General features: G+C 35.0%; 2 protein-coding genes across 2 annotated transcripts in view; both read right to left on the bottom strand.

Moving 5' to 3' along the window:
• Positions 1-23,647, bottom strand: part of LOC140158581 (translocon-associated protein subunit beta-like) — a 468,516-nt gene that overhangs the window by 245,787 nt on the left and 199,082 nt on the right. The gene's annotated exons all lie outside the window — the stretch shown is intronic.
• Positions 5,569-23,140, bottom strand: LOC140158576 (guanine nucleotide-binding protein subunit beta-5a-like). The gene is made up of 8 exons (XM_072181713.1): positions 23,004-23,140; positions 19,920-20,098; positions 18,774-18,850; positions 17,389-17,515; positions 13,308-13,451; positions 10,993-11,133; positions 9,599-9,695; positions 5,569-8,760 (listed from the first exon to the last, which is right to left on the bottom strand). The coding sequence occupies exons 1-8, from the start codon at positions 23,125-23,127 to the stop codon at positions 8,582-8,584; spliced, it is 1,068 nt and encodes a 355-aa protein (XP_072037814.1). The 5' UTR covers positions 23,128-23,140; the 3' UTR covers positions 5,569-8,581.

The following is a 23,647-nucleotide window of genomic DNA, read 5'->3' as shown; positions in this document are numbered from 1 at the left end:
AGATTGTGCCTTATAAGAACCATTCATTTTCATTGTTAACTTAAACAGGTTTTTGTTTTAAACAAAAACCTGTTCAAGCAATTATTTAAAATTGCTTGCCTAAAAACAGAATAACTTGGATGTTAATACTTGACGTAGTGTTTCAATTGTCATGAAGGTGACTGGGTATGGTGCCTTTTGTTTGTGTTTGTTTGAAACTGCTTTTGGAAGCCCACCGAAAGTCATAGGCCCTAATGAAGCAGCCAAAACAATACCAGGTTAAACATGGAAGTTTATAAAAACTTATTAAATAACCTTAAGGGAAAAAAAAACATTTGTGGCAACAATAAGCCTTGCATTGAAAGTCATGTGTTGATTACCACACCAAAGTTTCCCTACATACACCCCCACTACCCACCTCACACACCTCTGCACCCACCCCACCCTATAGGCCTACATGTACATGATATTACATAATAATATATAGCATAGCTATACATTTAGGTATAGCGCTTAATTATGACAAATATGGTTAGGCCTACATGTCAAATTAAAAACAAACCCGAACACTGATGAATCTCTACAGAAACCCGAACACAAGTCTGAAGGGTGTAATGAAAATGGCAACCCGCGATGAGGGGGGGGGGGCAGTGGGTAGGTCATACAAAATTCACATGGAGATAGGAGGGACAGAAGATTAAAATCCCCTATAATAACACGCTAATTTTTCTAGGTTTGGACCGTGGATTTTCATGAACCTCAAGCGTGCGTCTCTTAATACGGACTAACCTAGGTAAACAAACACACAGACAGACAAAATGGTTTTCATAATCATGGAATCCATATAAATTGAAATTGCAGGCTATCACGGGAGCAAATTTTTAAAATTCACCTCATTTACCAGAAAACCCAATTGGGGATTTGGGCTACCAAATCGCTAGTCGGGCAATCTTCATGATCTTTGCTTTTCAATGGAAAATTGCCCTGGATGACAACAATGAAAATATCGACTATTTCTGCTGGTTGCGCACGAGATAAAAGCACCGAGTTTGACATTTTCAGAGCATGAAGGGAAAAAGGGTAAAATAAAAACGGAAATTCTGACAAAACTATAATATATAGACCCACACGATGTGCTTTACAGAGGTGGGAAATATCTTTCTTTAGCAAACTATATTAGTTTGAGACGCTAAAAATCAATTCCGTAAAAAGCTCGCAGGCGAACTCAAGGCCTATAAAAATCAAAAATATCACACTAAAAGATACAATTTGATGCTTAATTTTAACACCAGGATTTAAAAAAAATGTATATCCAAGCACCAAGTTTTTAACTGACATTACTGAAGAAAAAAAAAAATTGCTTTATATTTGACCGAGAAAATTAATTTCATAGCAAAAGGTGTATCTCTGAATTGTGCTGATTTTAACATGTATCGATCGACTTTTAGCGCGACTAAGCATTTCTAAAGAATCGGTTAATTGTCCAGGTAGGTGACTGTTCAAGTCATAATATTAGCTTATTAACTACATTGATTATTGATAAAATCAATATAAAGAAATGCGGATACTATGAAAACCTTAGGGCATGTGTCCAATTAGCTTCACACAAAGGGCATATTGATCAGTGTCCTTTGCCCTAATCAATTAATCTGTCTAAAATATGCTTAAAATGCCTAAATACTATTCATTTCATGTAATGTATATGCCGCCTCCACTCGTAAGTGCCATGCTACGACAGTACGATCTTATTTCCTTTTTACACTGTATTTATATCTCCTTCAGATTTCATTGTGTTATTGCACTGATATAATTTGAACCAAATTACGAAGACCCCCGGGCGAAAACCACACACATACACAAAGAATATCAAAACAACAAATTACAATTTGATTTTTAATTTCCTTTTATTGTACTATACAATCACCCTATTGCACAGCCTTATTGCACATATACAGAAAATGAGGCGGAGAAATTTACAATATTTTGTGTTCTCAAGAATTAAGCCTTTCACAATTAGTAGGGGGAAATAAGTAATTGAAATGATTTTCAGAATGAAGTACTTTCCTTTGTTTTGTTTTCTTGTAAGATTTTGTTACATAATGTTTAGGTTATTCCATTTTAAATCCATACCCCCTATGGAAGACATGACCTTGATCTCCCCAGGAGTGTGAATTTCAAACAGTTACCTGAATTGGTACCGGTGACTCCGTTTCAAATCGACATCCCTTGTGTGGGAGATTCGAGTCATGTCTTCCATAAGGGGTATGACCAAACTGAGAGCCTCGTCTCACATGTTTCCTCATCGAAATGACGATTTTGATATCAGAAGAGAGCTTATATTTTTCTTTTTTCTTTTTTTTGTTGCATTTTTTCTCTGATTGATAGCTTCATATATCATTGATTATCTGATCAAAACGTGCACTGGTCACAAGCAATTACTTACAGATTAACTGAGAAATTGCTATTAATGCAAAAATAAGAGAAGAAAGAAACTCATAAAATATAGACAATTATCATGATATTAAAACTTCAATCCAGTGTACTTATGGTTCATCTCAAGTTCGGTAGTGCTGTCAGTACGGTTGTGCAGCAAGCATAAGCTTTGCACGATTAACTTGATAATCACGCGACTGAAAATATGAGTCTATTTTACTACCAAACTTGAGTAAAGATGTAATGATTTAATTAAACAGGATGTTACCAAGTACGCTGATGAAAATAATATTAATAACTTGATTTCAAAAACTGCCTTATTTTGCCTAATCTGATTGTGTCACAAGCTTAACAAGGCTTATAGATGAATATAATACACTATTCCTGTCACAAGCTTAACAAGGCTTATAGATGAATATAATACACTATTCCTGTCACAAGCTTAACAAGGCTTATAGATGAATATAATACACTATTCCTGTCACAAGCTTAACAAGGCTTATAGATGAATATAATACACTATTCCTTATTAATTGAACAACTTATTATTTTCCCTTTCATCACAGTTGGGTATGTTGACATCAGACACTGGCAAAATAAGATCTATTGATAGTTACTTGAATTTGGGATTTATTGTTTCTGCTAAAGCTGGAAAAATAGTCACCTTCACATCTACCAAGTTTAACATTTCTGATTGAAAAATGCATCCTGAAACTTTGAGTTTGATACTAAAAATAGCATGAGTATTGAGTAGAGCTCTATGGTGTTGTAATCACTCTATATGACTATGGTCACTGATGGCTACTACTCATTTACAAACCTTGTTTCAAGTTGTGCTTGATACCATCAAGGGAAAGAATGCAGCCGTTTCAAAATGGGCTTGTTGGTGTTATCGTTGGCAGACAGTTTGTGTGATTGGAATCCAACCAGTGACAGAGAAGACTTCAAGTAGATTAATCTGTATCTACATCCACAAGCCTCACTAACATAACCAACATGGTAATTAAATCAACTGTTTTCTTTCTTTAATTCTTGAGATCCACACTTACATACACTACTAGTACTCCATTAAGAATAATAATATTCTCTCACATATGTTTTCCCAAGGTAAACGCTACCAAAATAAAAAACAAAAAACACAATAACCGCTGTTCTTCCAAAAACCCTTCCACAAAACAATAAAACAATGTAATACAAGATTGTCTTTACAACTTTTTACAAGCAAGGTATTTAGCTAGATGTTGAGTTGCCAGTAGTGTGATATAAAAAGAACTTTTTTAACAAAGCGTTAGTAATAAACGTAGCACAGATCACTGCTAAAAATGCAAGTTTCATATTTTGTTCATTTATAATCTTTGTGATAATCATTATTGAAATAACACCAAGAATGAGGTCATTTTAAGCTCATTCTATTAATGATGAAAACATGATTTGGGATTTTTCTGTATTATAACAGGGGTTGTGATGTTCAGAAAATGTATCCCCATCATATCAAAACATGGCAGTTGTCATCAAAAATCAACTTCCTCATTTCTAGCCAAAAGTTTTTTTAATGATGCCACTCATCAATGTTCAATCTAGAATATTGATTTTATGTGTACAAATTCCTTATTACTGCTATATTTCAATGCACTGAGTCACATATACAATAATATATGCATTTATGGTTTCTCTAACGGGAAGTCAATTTGTGCTAAAATTGCTTCCCACAATACCACAGGCATATTGCATAATAATAGATAGTTCAGAGGTTAATCCATTTACATCATTATTTTGGTACAAATTGACTTCCAGTAGAGAACCCCTAAATCTGTGTAATTGGCACCTTGCTGTGGTATTTCAAACTTATATCTGAATCCTACTACCTTATAAAAGTGTTGAAACTCTCCCACACTTATTAATTTTACACCATGATCAAACAATTTCCAGGTTACTTAAGTGTTAAAAGGTATACTAATTCTATCATTAGCTATAATGTTATACATAAAAGGATATTTATTTTGCTCTTCACAAAGTAGTTTATGTAAAATGTTTATACAAGGTATAAAATGAAAGCTATATAGTTTTAAGTTATATACTAATAACATTTATGTACATCTCTTCAATTCTACAATATGTAATATACACGGAAACTAGTCAGTTATTCCAGTCATTAATGGCACCCCCTTCCCTTAATGAAAATGTTTTTCAGACTGGGGCATTCAAAGTTTCTCACTAAAATTCCAGTCTGGAAATTCCCAATCAGTTGGCATTCCTTGTGCCCCTTAAGAAGATGCAAACCTTTCCCTCAAATTTTGGGAATTAAAAGTACATGATTTTTGTTGTGAATGAATTCCAGTATCTTTGGGGTGGGTGCAAGTAATTTCTGGAATAGGCCATTGTACTGTACATTTATTTGACAATATTAGAATAATTTTATGTGCAGCACGTTATAGCGATGTGTAGAAAGGAAGTAGCTATCTATATGACTGCAATGCACAGTTCCAGCACACTCAGTATTGAAAATATACAATGTTAAGCATTTATGCCCATGTAATTCCACATAATCCACTGGATCCACTGATCTAGATTTAATTGAATCCACATTTGATCTAGATCAGATCCGCATCCAGTCCAGATACAGTCTGTCTTAATCCTTTTCAAACTATCTTGTTTTACCTTGCTATATTCTGGGTATTACTTGTATATATATTTGGCAATAATGCTGTAAAATAATGCTGAAAACTTTGGGCACAAAAACAAATCCATGTTTTTTTTTATATTTTGGCTCAAATTTTGAATACCACCTGTTCAAGGGTGGAATAAAGGTAATGATTAATATTATTGCAATTTACTGGCAGTCTGTTTGTAGGTGGGTCTGATATTAAGCAATGACCATTCTTTTCCCTGGGCTATCCTCATATGTTTAAATACCAAATAAGTTGACACAAATAGTTTTCAACAAGTTTCACATAGTAAACAACCAACTTCAACTAAATACTGAAAACAGAATAAATTTGCATATTAATTTGTTACAACACCACTAGTCATTCAAACCTAAATTTTCCCCCATTTCCCATAAGTAACACAACACATGATAAAAACCCTGTGTACAAAAGTCCAACCTAACCAATTGAAATTAGAATAGCATTATTCAACATTGAGCACTTATTGTGTCAATTAAATTTATACTTATGAGTATTACTAAATCAATTGGTAGAGGCAGCTTTCAATTTCTTGGATTCAATACCGAATTTATTAGTCAAATGTTACTTTTGTTGGGAGGTATACTGCCTAAGGTCACTTAGAATAAAAGTCAGTCAGAATATAATAGTACATCACATGGGGTGACATCGTACCTAAATAAGCACACTTTCAACCTGTTTTCATAACTAACCAATGTACATATTATACACAAGATCAGAGTTGACTTATTTCAACATTGACTGACTTGTGTAGGACCTCGAGTAGAGTTCAATAAAAGTATGCAAATGAAGCTATCATGAAGTTTATTTCAAGTTTTAAATACTAACTATAGATTAACACAAGTACTGATATTCTGTTCTCAACTACTGCCATTCATCCACTGGTTCATTTTAATTTTTACATTTTTTTAATTTGTGTCATTTCTTTACTTACTTAATGTAACTACACCTTTGACTGATTAATTTATCTTTGTGCATCAATTTCTAAGCACCTGAATCATATGCAAAACTTGATCTGGTTATAAAAGCTAAGCATAGAAAACATGGAAATGATGCAAGTAATGGGGAAATTAAAAAATAGACAATTTTGTTGTAATCCCAGGCCTCAACACCCAAATCCACACCCTGTGCATGCACTTGATAATGAGTCAGGGCTAACCATTTTGAAATACTATGGCAATTTTGTTGCCACATGTATCTTTTACTTCAGAGCACCATGCTATGTCCATGCATATATTGTAGCAAGTTATCCCTCCCATCACTGGGCTATTCCACTTGAAATCCACATACATGCAAGACATAACCTTAATATCCTGCACAAGGGATGCACATTCAAATGGAGTCACCCATTCAGGTAAACCCATTAAAATTCATACTCCCTGCATGAAAGAGTATTGTCATGTCTTCCCCAGGGGGCATATGGATATCAACTGCAATATGCCATTATTGTCTTAGTTACATCATTTTTAATTCTTATCAATCTCACACACTTTTTGTACTGTTTCTCTAATTTACATAATCTTGTACTGCGTATTTCAACTCATACCCATATAACATAAAGCAAGTCTAATCTACATGTACATGTTTATACATTGCTATAAATAAATAAAAACTCTATAGTTACTGAGTTGTTAGCCTATAATAAAGTACTGTCCTATACATAAATACCTTCATGGAATATAACTACAAAGAGGAGTGCAAAGTTGTAAGTACAGGAAATCAAGATCCAACATGGTAAAAGGGACATTCAGGTTATTAGCCGGCACTCCCTGTCCTCATATTGAACTATTCCTTTTGAAAATTACACTCTTCTTGAGGAAGACTTGAATTCCAACCAAATTCAACCTGTTTAGCCATGTCAGATCAACTAATGTGTGTAATGTGAAACACCAGTGTAAAAGCTATGCAAGTTGATTGAATGCAAGGCAGCTCCCAAATAGGGATCAAATTGTGTAAAATCAAATTGCATTTCAGAATTAGCCAGTTTTCACCTGAATTTTAAAATATATCCGGAAAAACTATACACCTGACACAGTAGTGTCAATAAACAGTCGTCTTCCATAGGGATGTGTGATTTCAAATGGAATAACTCATAAAAGGTAATTAAATCAGGAAGAATGGACAGCCAAAATTCACTCCCTTTCACATGTTGGGTCAAACAATACTGTGCATATTTGTAACACATAAATAAACTTTCAAAAGCTTTTAAGCTTAAAAGAACTTTTCAATCAGCATTCAACAAATACCATAAAAACACAAGTTAGTGTCAAACAGGTTTAACATTTCTTTGTTTGTCCATGAACTCTCCTTCTGTACAAAAATCAAACTTTACGCTCTTTAGTGAAATTTTGGAAAAGCAGAACCAAGAGAGATATTATTTACTTAATTACGTTTTGGAAGAAATCCAATAACCTGCGTGAAAGTCTTTGTGATGGAATCAAATTTGGTTCTCACAATGCTAAAATTCTACCCTACGCAACACTGTGAAGTGTGACAATACGCAGCTGCATTTTTATTTTCTGGAAAAAAAATCTACATTTCATGCATGTGAGACTTACAAAGTGAAACTACACCTTTGTAAAACACTTTTTGTGAGAAGTTACAAATGCAACAGCCATAACTTATCAGCAGAATTCTGTTTGTTTTTTTCTAAAATTATTTGTCAGTTGTTTATGGTACACAGTATGTGTGACAAGTTTCTTCACAGGATGTGCAAGTCACATTTTAAAAGTTTAAACTTACATGCAAATACATGCAGTATACCCTACTCAGATGTGACATATATCACATCTGTAGCATCTGTGTTTGTAAATTCCACACATCTGCATTATTTAAAAGTTTAAAAAGAACTTTAATTGGTACCTATACAAGATGCAACAGGGAAACTGACAAAATGTAACAAACATGCCTAGAAGAGATAAAGTCTTGGGCTATGAAACCAAAGTTAGGGTAGAGGTCAAATCAGTATGAATGCTCCCATTCTGACAGTATCTGTTTCCATAGTGGGGTTTGCTTCCTTGAATCAGTGACATCCAATGAAATTAAACTGGGAGAACTAGGCCCTGCCATGTTTGCAAATTGCTCACGGAGGGAAACATGTAGTGTACCTACAGCCAGATTATTCTGCCATGCCTCCCCTACAAAATGGGAGTCTGAGCTCTCCCAGTTCAATCTCTTTGAGATGCATGCAACATCAAGCAAAATGAGTCGAAGTATTTTTCATTCTCATCCATTTTGGTTGGTCTAATGACACATTATGCTAACAATTCCATCCCGAATCCCACATACACACAAGAGATGAAGATATGCTATGACATCGCTGTCTCAAGGAAGCTAAACTAAATCACTTTGTGACATTCATAAATCGTAAACTGAGTGCATGAAGGCTGTAATTGCATAGTAATAACAAAGCATTTACGACTTTCTTGTATTCAGTTGACAATATCATACCAACACATTTCACCACTTTCAACTCCGCCCTCTTCTCAAGCCCATATACGCAATGTATAATCCCAGCTTCCTGTACACAATGCTGTTCCATCTGGTGATATTCGCAGACAGCTGACACGATTCTCATGGCCGTAGAGCATCGTCAAACGTGTGCCCTTCAGGGTGTCCCAAATGTTTACAGAGTAGTCATTGTAACCAGCATACAACAGCCGCCCTGAAGATTTAAAAGATAGGCAAATTTAATGTTGCTTGTCATATATGTGGTCCTCAAATAACAACTTGCTATGAGGATTAATGTATGTTATTTCATCATTGATCACAAATACACACACACACCCCCACACACCATATAAAAGATACACACCCATCTACTGATTTTTTTCAACCGATTATCAATCCTTTTTTTTTCTTCAGCATACTTGTAACACTTATCGCTAAACTCTCCCAAGTTACAAACATACGCTACTTGTCCCAACACACTACCTAGATACATAGGCAACAATGGACAATTGATGATCCACCTTATGGAGTCTTTACTATCCAACTGCGTTTTAGTTTTATGCACACCTTACTGTATTTCTTTTCAGATTTACTACCGAAATGTGGACCACTGGACAAAATACTACACTGAAAACTGCAGTCAATTCTGTGTTCTTATGCCGTTTTGGATCTAGAACCTCAGACATCAACAGTCCATGTGCCTCCACAATTACACAAGAAATTTCTCATGTTTGTCTCATTTCCAGTTACAAAAGTACACAAAAACAAACACTAGTACTGCACAAACATGCATTAATTGCAGGGGCTATTTTAACGTGCCTCACTGTCACGTACGTGACGAGATGAAATATTCGTGCAGTGACAATTAACCATCCGTGTAGATATGCTTTTAAAATAGTAGACAATGGTAGAGCCTTTCTTACGGTCACATTCAGGTAAAAATGTCAATTTTTTTATTTTTGAAACGCACTCTACTTCATCAACACTTTTATCTCATTGCACGAACGTGACAGTGAGACACGTTAAAATAGCCCCTGATTCATTGTTCTTACCACTGAGTGAGAAATCTAATGACGTTGCTCCAAATATGATACTTTCTTTAGCATAACAGTTGATCTCTCTATCTGCTCTCAAGTCATAGAGACGGCACTGAAAAAGACAACACAAAATAATATTATTTGATCATTTATTATCAGTAATTAGGACTGAGCAGAAATCATTGTGATGGATGATTAATGTCAGGTGGTGTAACATTAAAGGCTGAGCCCCGGACAGGTATGTCAGGACCAAAAAAACAACAACAAAAAAACAACATATTTTGCACCTCAAAACCATAATTGTGCAAATTAGTACCTTTTGTAAGAAGTTAGACAGAAAGTTCAGACCCCTCCATACAGGTATCTCATTCATGGAGGGCAATAGTGTTTATGTACCTGTGAATAATTTCACCATGTGCCTAGCAATCTTTGATTTCTGAGTTCTAATTGCATTTTGTTGGTTGTGGATGTGGAGATAACATGTGCTAAGCAAAACATGCACATACATTTGTTACCCTCAATTATAAAGGCACCAGTTATTGTTCAAGCCTAAGCTGATATATATTGTGATAATCTCATACACAAAAATCCAATATGGGGTATTTGTACTATTTGGAGTTCAGACTCCAGTTTTATGTTTTTGGACTAAGCACTGAATGATACATAAAACTGCTTGCAGCAGCTTTTAATGCTGCAGTTTTATCACAATCTTGTCCAACAGCCCATACAAGAATTAACGCAGGATGTTAAATATACATAAACAATACACCTTAACTGGATTCAAACTTCTTACTAGAATGATAAGTAAAGAAAAGTAATACCATTTCCAGTATACTGTAAAGTTTATCCCCAAGACCACTACCAGCTGAATTATTACTGGCCTCCAAGAACTATTTTGATTGGTTAGAAAGAGGACTATATAATGTATTGAGCCAATCAGAGATATGGTAAGAATGGCCAATAGGGCTGAAGGGGTTTTAGCTTAAAATTCCAACAATAATCACTACAGTGGAACCTCATTAACACAAAGTTGTTGTCAGGGCCTTGGATTTTAGTTAGTGTTAACAGGATTATGTGTTATCAGGTCATTATAAATATGTACCAAGGTAAAGACTTGGGACTCAAAAACACATTTTGTATTATCAGGAATTTTGTGTTACCCGGTAACAAGATTTTGTGTTAATAAGTTTCCACTATTTTGATTGGTTAAATAGATAATCATGTAATTAACCAATCAGGAGCACTGTAAGAAAGGCAGTAACACATGGGGTTATATTATAGAAGGTGCCAAATACAGTTTCTATGCATTTGATTAGTAGTCAGGAGAGAATGGTTAACTAAGAAGAGCTCAAAATCACTCTCCTATATCACTCTCTTGCCATCTCAAAGGTGTCCCTGAGTCAACTTACAGATGCATCGTCTGACGCTGTGGCAAATGCATCTCCACTAGGAAAGAACCTAACGGCATTTATATCTGAATCATGACCCTCAAATGACTGCACACACTGCCCAGTACGCATATCCCACACCAAGGCTTGTTTATCACACCCCTGAAAGAGTAAAGAAAATATTGGGTTAGATTCTATAATCAGTCATTTATGAATAATGTTCTACCAAAGAGTACACAGTGCCAATTATATATGTATATCCCATACCCCTTAAAGAGTAAAACAAAAGAGATTTAATTAATCTTATGAACAGCAATGCCTGATGAACCTGTAATGTTTGAGTAAATATCCATGATAAACATTCATTCCCAACTGTTCAGTTGTTTCCGATTTTGCGAGTTACGCATGATTATATGTATTACATAGGCTCCAAAGGACAATATTTTGTAATTTCATTCTGTTAAAAGAACTTTACGACTTTGGCCATATTTTTGCTAAGTAAATGAATCTGCAAGACATTTTATGCAAACTAACATTATGTAGCCAGACGCTTCCGGTGGTATAAAATTTTTTTTAATTTTGAAAGAAGTGGGAGGACGAGGTTATAGATCACAAAATGCCCCTTTAACATTCTAAGTATCCATATGTCCAACAATTTTCATTGCAACATTTTAATCCAAATTGACTAAATCTGAAAATCTTAAATACATTTTTCTCTTCGGCCATTCAAGTTGTTCAAAATAAGCAGAATCTTTCTGAGTGTCAGATATCATAAGGGGTCATTCACCCCCATTACTGTCTCTCACAATTTCCATGAAAAATAATACATAATTTTGCTAATGGAGAGAGTCAAAATATTTCTCACTCCAATCAAGTTATCAGCCAATAGCTCCAACATCCTTTTTTCATATAATGAAGAAAAAAGAAATGCAAAAGGTCTTGTCTGACCATATAGCATTCACTTTCATCAATTCACCCAAGGGCACTGCTCAAGCTAGTTAGAGGAGTTGCCATGGAAACTATGACATCAGAGCCCAACTTCTTAAGGAAAGAAGAATAAAATGCACAGAATGGTTTATTCAAGGTGATTTCTGAAAGGAAATAGATTGGACAATACATTTTTGGGTGAAAATTAATTAAAATACGGAAAAAACAACTCCGCCCTTGGAAACTTGCATGTTATAAAACTCTTACTAGGATTCTTACCATTTGATTGGTTGAATTCATGTCACATGAGTTGTGACTGTATGACCATTTTGATCTTAGAAGCTACATAAGTACTATTCAATACCAGTCAAACCTTGGTCAAACCTTTCAATATATTTTTCATTCAATGTTTGGTACCTACGAGGGATGGAGCATGCTGAGAGCAGCGAGAAAAAAAAATATTTGGAACAGTAATTTTCTCATGCTATTTTTAATTTTCTCATACAATTTTTAAATTTCTCATGGTATTTTCTCAGTAACCATTAACAACCCAGTACATATAACACACATAACAGTGGTAGGTGAACAGCACAAACAAAAATATGAATACAAATATATATCAAGACGCAAAAACTTTTGTGTGTGCGCACACAGGTTATGTGCGGTCAATGTAGATAGACTTTTCTATTTTTATCAAAAATCAGAACAGTTATGTTACAAAAATCAAAACATTTATGTTAGAAGTAATAGATGTATCATATAGGAATTTTTTTTAAATAATTTCAAACATAGCAATAGCATTTCAAATTTTGATAGGTCAGTTAGTTTTTGAGTTTTGGTAAAAATAAACTTATATTTTTATTAAACATTTCCTATAAATTCTCATAAAATATCCTGTAATTTATGAAAAGGGTTTGATTTTTGAGGGAAAAAAAGACAAATCAAGCCAGACGGTGCATACATGGCTCCATAAACTTTCCATTGAGTGATGCACCCTGTTTGTGCAATCAACAACAACAACAACAATAAAAATTTGTTAAGTGCCAAAATTAAAAAAAAGTCAATTGTTCAAAGGCACTGAAAGGCAAACACAAGAAATTCAATCTGATAGGCTTGTTGGAACAGATGGCATTTTAGCAGCTTCTTGAAAATGCCAACAATCTGAGCATTTCTAATGGATGGGAAGTTTGTTCCATTCTTTTGCTCCTACCGTGCAACTTGAAGTCAACAAAAAATTGCACAATTGATCCCGCAACCATTTTTACATCCCAAGATCATATCTTCAGAACAGTTTTATTAAACAAGCTGGTTTTTTTCTTTGCATATAATTTGGCAGTCACACTGATTTGAGCACACGCTTACAATTTGAAGCTGCGCATAGTGAAGTATGTGAATTGAAAGCAACTTACCGCTGATATAAAAGTATTACATGCTTCTGATGGTGAGATATCTAATCCCATGACATCAGCATTATGACCATGAAAACTCTGAATTAGCTGACTGCTCTCCACATCCCATAATGCACATGTACTGTCTCCACTTCCTGTTAGAATCTGGTGAACAAAGCAAAGATGGTGAGAATTGATAAGTCTTAGAGCAAAAAGAAAACAAAGTCAAATCATTTTCAGTTTTGAAATTCAATATGAGAAAAATGAAATGACTGCAGCTTATGTAATTACTAATATCAATAATGACTACTGTATAGGGGCAATTCGGGTGTTTTACCCTACCATTATAACATCAATAAAACAACATTTTATTGTATGGTTTACAAAAACACATTCCTTTCCTGATACAAGGGTGCTCTCAACACTAACAAATCACACAATTGGTTAAATTTAATAAGATCTACTTATGTAAATAGCAAAAAGGTTGGTACAACATTCAGACAGTACATTTACCCCTGAATGCTATGCTGAGTATGTTCCCTATCATGTTGACCCGGGCATATTGCAATTGGGCAAATTCAATAGTCATACTATGACACCAATCTTATCCACCTAATATCTCCAATGATCACTGAACATATAATCAGTGTCACAACATATGCATGAATTTGATCATTTGCAAACAGAGAAATACCTAATAGGGTGAAATTGACCCTTCTGCAAAATGATACCAAATCAACATACATGTACAACTACTTTTTTGCAAAACGGCTTTCTCATTCAGTGTGATTGATTCACATAATATAGTACATGGATTGTCACCAGGCCCAAACATTTCATTTCCCAGAGAGTCAATTTGCCACAAATATAACCATTTTCCCCACAATTTTCAAGTATTATAATCTTTACTTGCAAAAGCAACATTATTCTTGGTTACCCAGCAGGAGCAAAGATGCCCAACATTTTCCAGCCATGATCATTACACTCTCTGCTAATGTTTACTGTTGTTGAAGTCATCTAAAAAGGCTGAGAAATTTTTCAGAATTATATTGAAAATGGCACAAAAATCATATTACAGAGAATGCAAATGCCTTAAAAATTCTTGAGGAAAATATGTTGTTTGACCATGCACTTTCACTCTCCCAGTGCCCACCAACACTGACACACAATGTAACAGGAGATCATATAAACTCATTAGAAAACCGAAGACTGTAATATACTGTCTCATTAATTCTTGATGTATTTATATATTTTTTTAAAATGTTAATTGTACCAGTAGCCTACATCTTTTACTGCATTTGTAGCCAACATTGTATTCCGAACATTCTACTCACTTTGCTGAATTAAACATCCATTTACAGTTCTTGATTTACCTACTGTATAGAGAAATGTTTGTAACATTTTTTTTTTATTTCATGCTTTTTGCAAGTGAAAGACTGCACATAAACATAAAGCCTCTCAAAAAGCAGTGTTTTGGAATTGAATCGCAGGCATCAGAGAAATTATTCCAGAAAATTGCAACAAAAAAAAGACCATGCAAAAATATACCCTTACAAAGAAAGTCCCATTTTACATAGTATAAATTTCCTTACCACTCCTTAATTAAATATATCTTGCCTCTCTACTAGTAATTTGCACTAGTTATCTGCCCAATGTCATTGTTGTAGCATTTACTAGTATATCAATTAACTATCCATGACAGTATCACAATACAAGTGTAGCTATATCAATGCCTTGTCCTAGCAATTCAATTTAAAGCAGTGACCTGATACTATACACATTCCATTGGATAGAACAAAGGCAGTAACCATGGCAACTGTCAGTCCAACTCACACAGGAAACAATGGTGCAATTGTTACGTAACAAATTTTGCACTTACTGTGAACTGTAAAACCACTTATTTTAATTTCACATTATTTCACAGAACAACACTTTCAAACTGTATTTCTAAGGATTGTAAAAAAATAAATGAAAGTACAGGCCAATCTCTTTTTATCTGGTCATGATGGGATCAAGGCAGAAGTGAAAATGTGGAAAAATAACACTGAAAAATGGTATGTGAGTATTGTACAATGCTGTACATGTACACAATATAGAGATATCGTTCTAAATACTTCAGAACATGAAAATAAGGTACCAAAGCAATAAAACTAAACTGAACTTGTTTTCCAATTAGCATTACACAGCCAGATACAGAGCGATATATGTATTTATAATTGGTGACAATTATTTTTTATTTGTTACTGCATGCATCCCAAGTCCCATCTTACCCTCACATAAATTCACATTTAGCGTGTGCCATTCACGCATTATGCAAAAAAAAAAGTGCTTCACCCAACTGCGTGCACACCATTCTATATCAATACCCGATATTATTTTTTCGCCATTTATAAGCCAAACAAGTTATAAATGAGATCCAGATAGAGAACTGTACAGGAAATGCTATAACTTCCCTTACGGGCACGGATAGTAATGTTTGCATAGTATTTTTTGTTGAACCTAAGAGCACATCAGACACCCCAAGCTGAATATGAGGAATGTCCTGATATCAAATAATTTTTATTTTTTTTATATAGGTGATATAATACCAATTTTAAGGCAAATTATTAAAAATCTTTTTTTGTTGTTGATATTTTTAAAACAGAAATTTTATAAAAGACCTTAACATTTTATGTCTTCTCATGGGAAACTTGGGAATCTTCAATACAAAAGGTAAAAAGTTTCAATTGATGGTCGGCTTTTCATTTCAGCTACAATTTTTCCCTTCAAATTAATTGAACAATTTGTTATATTGAGAGATACATGTAGACTCATTCACATGGCTTACCCAGCAAACATGCAATGTTTTACAGAAAATGTTTAATGTCGGGTTATATAAAGGTTTTAATAACATTCAGAAAACATTTTTGAAAATGTGATGCAAAACATTCTAACATAATATTATTAAGTGTTGACAAAATATTTTTCAATAATGTTTGTTAGGAAACATTATATCCCTGAAATTTTTTTTTTTTTTGGGGCAGCAATTTGACTCCCCCTAACACCAGAAATGTGTATTTTAGCAATCTCCCTGCTGGGAAATTTTGTCATTTGAAGGGAATTTTGCTTTTCTGGATAAAGAAATACATAAGAAATGATGGGAAATACTGCTAAGTTGGAGGGAAATTGGTCTCTATTGCAAGGAAATAAATATTTTTCCAGGTCTGGCTTAGACTAGTGGCCAAGCCTGTTATTTAGTACCAGTTGTATTGCCATACAACATGCAAAAATAAGGCCCCCTTTTCAAAAAATAGATTGAAATTGGAATATTAAGAATTAGGATACAGCTATGTTTCATCAGGCAAAACAAGATAATATTTTTTGTTTAATCCAAAAAAATATTTATCACACATCAGACCCATTGATAGGGTCAAAAAATAATACTATGTCTCAAAGCTTGTGTAGAATTAAAATCCAATTCAGAATGCATTGTTCCTGCCTGACTATAGATCTCAGTCACAAAATAAGCTTGGGAAAAGTTAGAATGATCAGATCTTTCAAAACTTACATTCTTGAGCACATAATGAAATATCATTGCCATTTATTTTTAAATTAACTTAAAAGTTTTAATTTTACAATTTTTTCAACAAATACTTTTAAAACATATTTTACCAACATTTCTGCAACCCCTCAAACAAACAAAGATCTGGCCACTTTCTCCGAGCTAGCCAATTTCTTCGAGACAAATTTCCAACACTAAACGAATGCATGTGGCAGCTTTGAGAGATACTTTTTTGGCCTATGAAACCTTATGTGACACGATCTGGTCCATGGAGGCCAAAGGAGGCATTTTTGAAAATTTAATTAACCTTATACAAACAACCAAACATTGGACTATCATATACCGAAAACACCAAAGATCTAGAATAGTTGGTTCTAAGTTTTGTAACATTTGTCTATTTGCTAATCTATTTTATTGTTCTTTTACACCATATTTTTGCTTTTATTTCAATTTCAAATTTGCCGCCTTTAGCCTCCATTGAACCAGATTGTGTCACATATATGTACCTGCAAACCAAAAGGGATGGAGGAGGGGAGAAGAAGATTAAGTGATGAGCCTCACCTGTTGGTCTGAATTCATAAATGTACAGCATGATACATAGCTTGTATGCATAGCAACGGCTCTCTTCTTACTTGATAAGTCTTCTTCTGGTGTCAGTGAATACACTGAACATTTATTGTCAAGGCCTCTGTAAAATAGAAAAAAAAGATATACAATGAGAAATCTACACCCTCTGTGTGGGAGATTAAGTTGCCAACTGGCAACTCTAAGATCAACACTGGAACTTCTTCTAGCGTTGGTTGCCAATAGCAGTCACTACTCATCAAGTGTTGATAAAGGCAACAAGTGTTGCTAAAACATACACAAGCAAGTGCAATTTCTGGATCAATTACCAAGAACTTTGTCTACTGACTTTATTATACAGATCCTGATGAATCTGTTCAATCAGAAAACACTCATGTATGCACAATGCACATGGTGCATTAAACACTTTAGCAAAAATACAAATAATGATCTTCAATTGAAAAGATATACTGAGCTATTCTGAAAAACTTCTCGATTTGCTATATAATGACCTAGTTTAGAGTTATGCAGATATAGACTACACATTGCCCAAAATAAGTCAACAACAGCCCAGATGAAACTTGAGATACCATCAATAGTTACTTTTCTAAAACTACAGCATATACAAGTGAAACGTCTGACACATATCATGTTACATACAGTCCTCTTGTTTGTGAAATATATTATATTATCTCATTTTTCACAATTTAACTTATTCCTCTAGTTGCATTTTCAGCTTTAAACCCGTTTTGATCACATCCTCCTGCATGTTTTTACTTGTCTGTGTTCATCTATTTTGAGTTTTAAACAGAGAGTGAGTTTGGGCACAATCTGCTACAGTGAAACTTTCTCACCATTTTCTTCATAAATTGTGGAATTTACATAGTATTGCAGGAAGTTATACTGTAAGTGTTAAAATGTAATTAGAACAAGGTCCCTTTGCCAACTAGAAACCAAAACTATTCAGTCACCTAGCCTTTGTAGTTATCTAACCTTTGTGGTAAGAATGGTATGATAATATTTACAAATGTATCTCATGAATTTAACTTATTAGCTGTCACTTGTATTTCCCAACATTTCAACAAAAATGTGTCTTATACTGACTCCGCCACGTTTGCATGTAGCTTATGGAGCGCAAATAGTATAACTTCACCATCCGGATTATTTTGATATGTGCCCTCCCAGCAAACTTTAATCAAAAGTGTGTGGGTTTTTGAGTTCTGGGCGTAACACTTTGTGCAAAAAATGCACGCTAAGCACTGAGTGCACAAACTTCTGTAACACTCAATCTTAAAGATGCAAATTATTGTTCAATTTTAGGCTCTATATGTACTCCAAGAGCGACAAAACATATAATGGAGTTACACACTTATTGTACTTACCCACATGCTACCAGAGTACCCGATGGTGCATAGGAACAAGCCATAACCCATGTTGTAGGCAGAGTCATACCATGCTCCTATGGGATCATAAAACAGATGCAATGTCAGAATTATACACTACATTTATGTGTACCGCACAACAAGTATCTTTACACTTGAAACAGAAGATATATAGCATCTGCCTTAGGGCTCATATTGAAATACCCTACCACGTTTTCACACAGAAAGAAGGCAGGATTCCCCTCGCTAAGCGCGCGCCTCAGGAAAGCTCGTTCAAAAAACGGATGGATTATATGCATCAGTGATACACCCTGCCCAGGATTTTAACAAAGAAGGCTAGCACAGGAAAGCTGCAGGATGGCGCACACCTTCCTGTGTAAGGGAATTTCAATATGAGCCCTTAGTGCCTTGACAAAAGTAGAGTTTCCAAAGAGACAAAATAGGATATTTCCTCCTTCTGGGTGAACACTTGAAACAGAAGCTATATAGCTTATGTCTCTACTTTTTGTTATTGACCATATAGGTTTCATTCCATCTATATCAACCACTTTATTTGGTAATTTAGTTTCAGTTTCTTTAAGAAATTGCTTTTGTTTTAAGTGTAAGGATACTTTTTGTGTGCGATATACAATGTAGATTATGTATGGTTGAGAAATGATACAAGCATTGTACTGCTACCTCTAATGTATGGTGCACAACACAAACTATAGCTTGAAACAGAATACCAATGCTGTGAAGTCCATGAACAGTGCTCAAATAATACTGAAGTGTCGTTATGGTACAGAAAATTATAGTGCGCAAAGTGTCATACCAATGCTGAACCTAATAACGAATTAATCATACCACCAAGTCATTTTAAATATTGAAATTTTTAAACATTCTAATTGTTGCAAAAAAAGAAAAACACTACAAAAATTGGATGACTGTTCCTGGTATTACATATCGCATGCATTTTACGCACCTGGTAAAAGCAAATGGCCTTTCAGAATTTCAAACCTTTCTATCATGGAAATAGGCCTCTTGAATTTATTATACAGGTCTATATTGTAAAATGTGAAACAGATTCTTGATTTGATCCATGAAAAGTTAAAGAAATCAATCCATCATAAAAATTTATTGGTAGGCCCAAGTTCTTACTGTTCTTACTTTGTTAGTGGTGAATGCATCCCAGATGATAACTCTGCCATCTTGTGATGAGGTTACCATGTGACGCTGGTCTCTGGCCCAGTCTAGACAGAGTACTTTGCCTTGATGTCCTTTGAGAATGCGTCTTGGCTTCAGGTTCAGCTGAGGCAAGATTTCTAGCTTCTCTGCAACCACTGAAACTGTTATGTTATAGAAAATGACACTAAGTTAGCATCTATAGGCCTACTATATAATACTACATGTACATAATATAGGGTCCACAACTTATAAGTTCCCCCTGCCATTTTTATAGCAACGTTAAAGGGGGTCTCTTTTTTTACATAATGAACCTTTGTGACTGAACGCAATGACGTGTGACGCTATAAATTGGTCCACACATTTACATTTTTAAAAATATGTTTTGATAAATTAAAAAAGGAATTAAGGGAGGAACTTATAACTTGTGGACCCTATAGTCCTTGGTCAGTGGGGGCCAGCCCACTGGTGAAGGCTAATGAAATTGTCTTCACACAAAAATTGAAATTGCCACCATTTTGACCATTGACAGTGGGGTGATTGGGTATGTAGACACAATTTGAATGTCAGAATTTACATTTTCATTTCACCATTCTCCAATTTTGATTGAATTTTTTTTCAAAATCAATGCGTAAATATACCCTTGGATGAATGATTAAGTACTTAGTACTGAGTTGGACATTTCTGCAGTCTGAAGTGAAAAAGGGTGAAATTAAAACGGAAATTCTGATTAAAATTTAATCGAGGTGTGAAATATCTTTCTTCAGCGAACTATATTAGTTTGAAACGCAAAAAAACTCATGGGCGAAGTTAAAGCCTATAAAAATTAAGAATCTGACACTAAAAGACACAATTTCATGCCTAATTTTAATCTCTGGTTTGTGCTGATTTCAACATGTATCGATCCACTTTTAGCGTACAATGCATAACAAAAGAAGCTGGTCAGTAACGTTCTGAGTGTACATTCATTTTAAACCCTAATGCCTCCTGCCTATTTTGGCAAGGCGGAATGAAAGAACGAAGGAAGAAAGAAAGAAGAAGAGGGAAAAAAACCCATTTTATTTCGGGTAGGGTTTTGTACGTGTCCATATATGACTGTTCGCATGATGAGTTATTGATGACACAATTGCATCACATGGGATACCCACGCTTGCAGATGCTTTGTGAACTGAGGTTTTTTTTATTATAGTTGATGTAAATTAGTTAATGTTGTGGCTAAATTAGTACTCTGCAGAGAGGCAAATCACAGCATGCATGCTCAGTGTGTGCAAAAGCGATGGTGATTTTGTACACCAACAATGCATGTGTCAGTTTGCTTTTCTCAAGAGGCCTAACACCAGTCTTATCTACAAGGGTTTCTTAGTTTGGTACCGGCAGTGAAGTCAATGCTTTTTCAGATTTGCGCCACAAGCATACCGACAAATCATCTTTGTATGCACGCATGTATGCTCAGCGTGATTAACTTTACATGCGCGATTCAACTGCCACCAGAGAAATACGCACATACGTACATCACTACCAAACTCTAGGTGGACCAAAGCATAGGATTTGACGAGTGCCCATCATTTTCATATCATATTTTATGGTGAAAATGATAATAAATGTGTAACAGTAATTTGCAATAATTGATTTGTAGAGCAAAGATTTTTTCATTCTGATGGCTAAGTACTATGTGAATGCACACTATACCGCAGTGACACATTCACAGCACTTCTTGGAACTCCCAGTCGGAGCCGGCAGTTTCAATTATTCAATTATTCAATTATTCAATTATGTTAAAATAGGGGCAATTGGGCGTTTCAATTGGAACTGGCCAACTGGGGATGGGTACTTATATGTTCAGTCACATTAATCGTTGTCAATTTTCAAATGCATTAAAACAATTCTGGGAGAAGTTTAATGTTTACTGAAATTTATTTTGATGACTTATCTGTATCTTCAGAGCAAAGTTTGCTCATTTTAACTATGCTAACACCGTAACATTACAATTCACTGATGTGTCACTTGAGCATGGAAGAATAAATCAATACATCCATGATTTGAGCAACTTTTTCAGCCACAAGCATACCCGTTTAGTGATCGGCGTTGTTTACTTCCCAATTTCCATTGCTTTACATATGCATCACTGATTCTGACTTGCTCGAGAAGTGTAGCCAAGAATTTGCTCACCGATAGCTTCACATTCTAGGCTAGAGACCATTCACCATTGCATTCAAAATCTAGTCGGGTTCGCTGAAGCATGACACCGTGTAAAGCAATGGAAGTTCAGAAGTAAACATAGCTGATCACGACAGGCAAATTGAGGCAATTGCATCAAAAATGTTGCTAAAATTACACTTCATCAAAATTTTAGACTGTCCAAAATAGGTAAATCTTGTTCAAAAGATACAGTTGACTCATCAAAATATATTTCATCCAAATTTCAACATTTAACAGAATAAATAACCTCACTGTGCAAAAAAGTGCTCCGCTGTCCGACCGAAAAACCATAGCAATTGGCAATGCACTCTAGTATTACTCTAGTATTCTGTCGGTCGGACAATAGCACTGGAGTGAAAACAACATTCGCATTCACTGAACTCTGGAGTGTATCACAAGCTATGACCATCGAGATAATTATCTCGATGGTTTGACCATCGAGATTATCTCGATGGTTTGACTCTCTGCAAATAAAAATATGCAATAAGTTGTTCTCATTCCAATGCATGAAAATGATGAATGGATGTGACGTGGGCACGTGGCCCCTGACACGATCTGAGATAGCTCCAACAAGCTCTTTCCTCATATCCATCGTCGGTTATCAGTGAAATGGATTGAGGATAGGCTTCGTACACAAGCATTTTGTCACCTTGGCACGACATCCTGACAGAAGGACTATGCCGAGTACAGATGTAGATGTAGATGTAGATGTGATCAAAACTCAGAACCGCACTCATCATGCACTATAAACTGTGTACTACTGTGCACTGAACAATTTTATAAATGACACTTCGGTCTTCGCTGTCAAAATTACACATAGATTTACCCCTCGATTGTCACGTAAAACAACTAGAACAGACCCTATCTTACGTTCAACATCATTCTGTTTCTGTCGTTCGTCAGCAAGCTTGATTTTCAGTTCTTCAGCCTCTCGACTGAGTGCATTTATAGCATCTTCCTGCTTCACAACACCTCCTTCGGCTGGTACGGCCATCTTGGATTAAAGAAAATTGTTATGGCGAAAACAGACCTCCGCAAATTATAATTGGAAAAGGTGTTAGCCTCTTAAAATCTTCATAGACTAGCCCATATAAAACATAATGAAGAAACGTAGTCCACTGAACTAGATTATGATTTTACTTACAGATATAATGCGTTATCATTCTGTGCAAAAGAAGTACACAGAAAGTCGACTTATTCGATTAAATTCAAGGTACATGCTAAACACCCCTATTTTAAAGAATCGATCGGTCAATACGGTATAATAGCTTGTTAATAAGGTCATTTCGGGTCACAAACAAATGCGGGCGGCAGGCTTTGATGATTGACAGGTGGATGAAAATTTGTAAACAAAAATATTTAAAGGTCTGTCGCTTTCCCGGGGTCGCTTGTCACTTCGTCTCTGGGAATTTTGACAACTAATATTATTTAAATTTGTGCCCTGGATATGCTATTTGGGCACTGGATATTTCTTGCCGTTTATCAGCCTTTTTATATGCATCTTTCTCTACAGT

This window comes from Amphiura filiformis, chromosome 8 (genome assembly GCF_039555335.1).
Source record: "Amphiura filiformis chromosome 8, Afil_fr2py, whole genome shotgun sequence".
NCBI lineage: Eukaryota > Metazoa > Echinodermata > Ophiuroidea > Amphilepidida > Amphiuridae > Amphiura > Amphiura filiformis.
The sequence above is the reverse complement of the archived record's forward strand: the minus strand, read 5'-3'. Positions and strand labels throughout refer to the sequence as shown.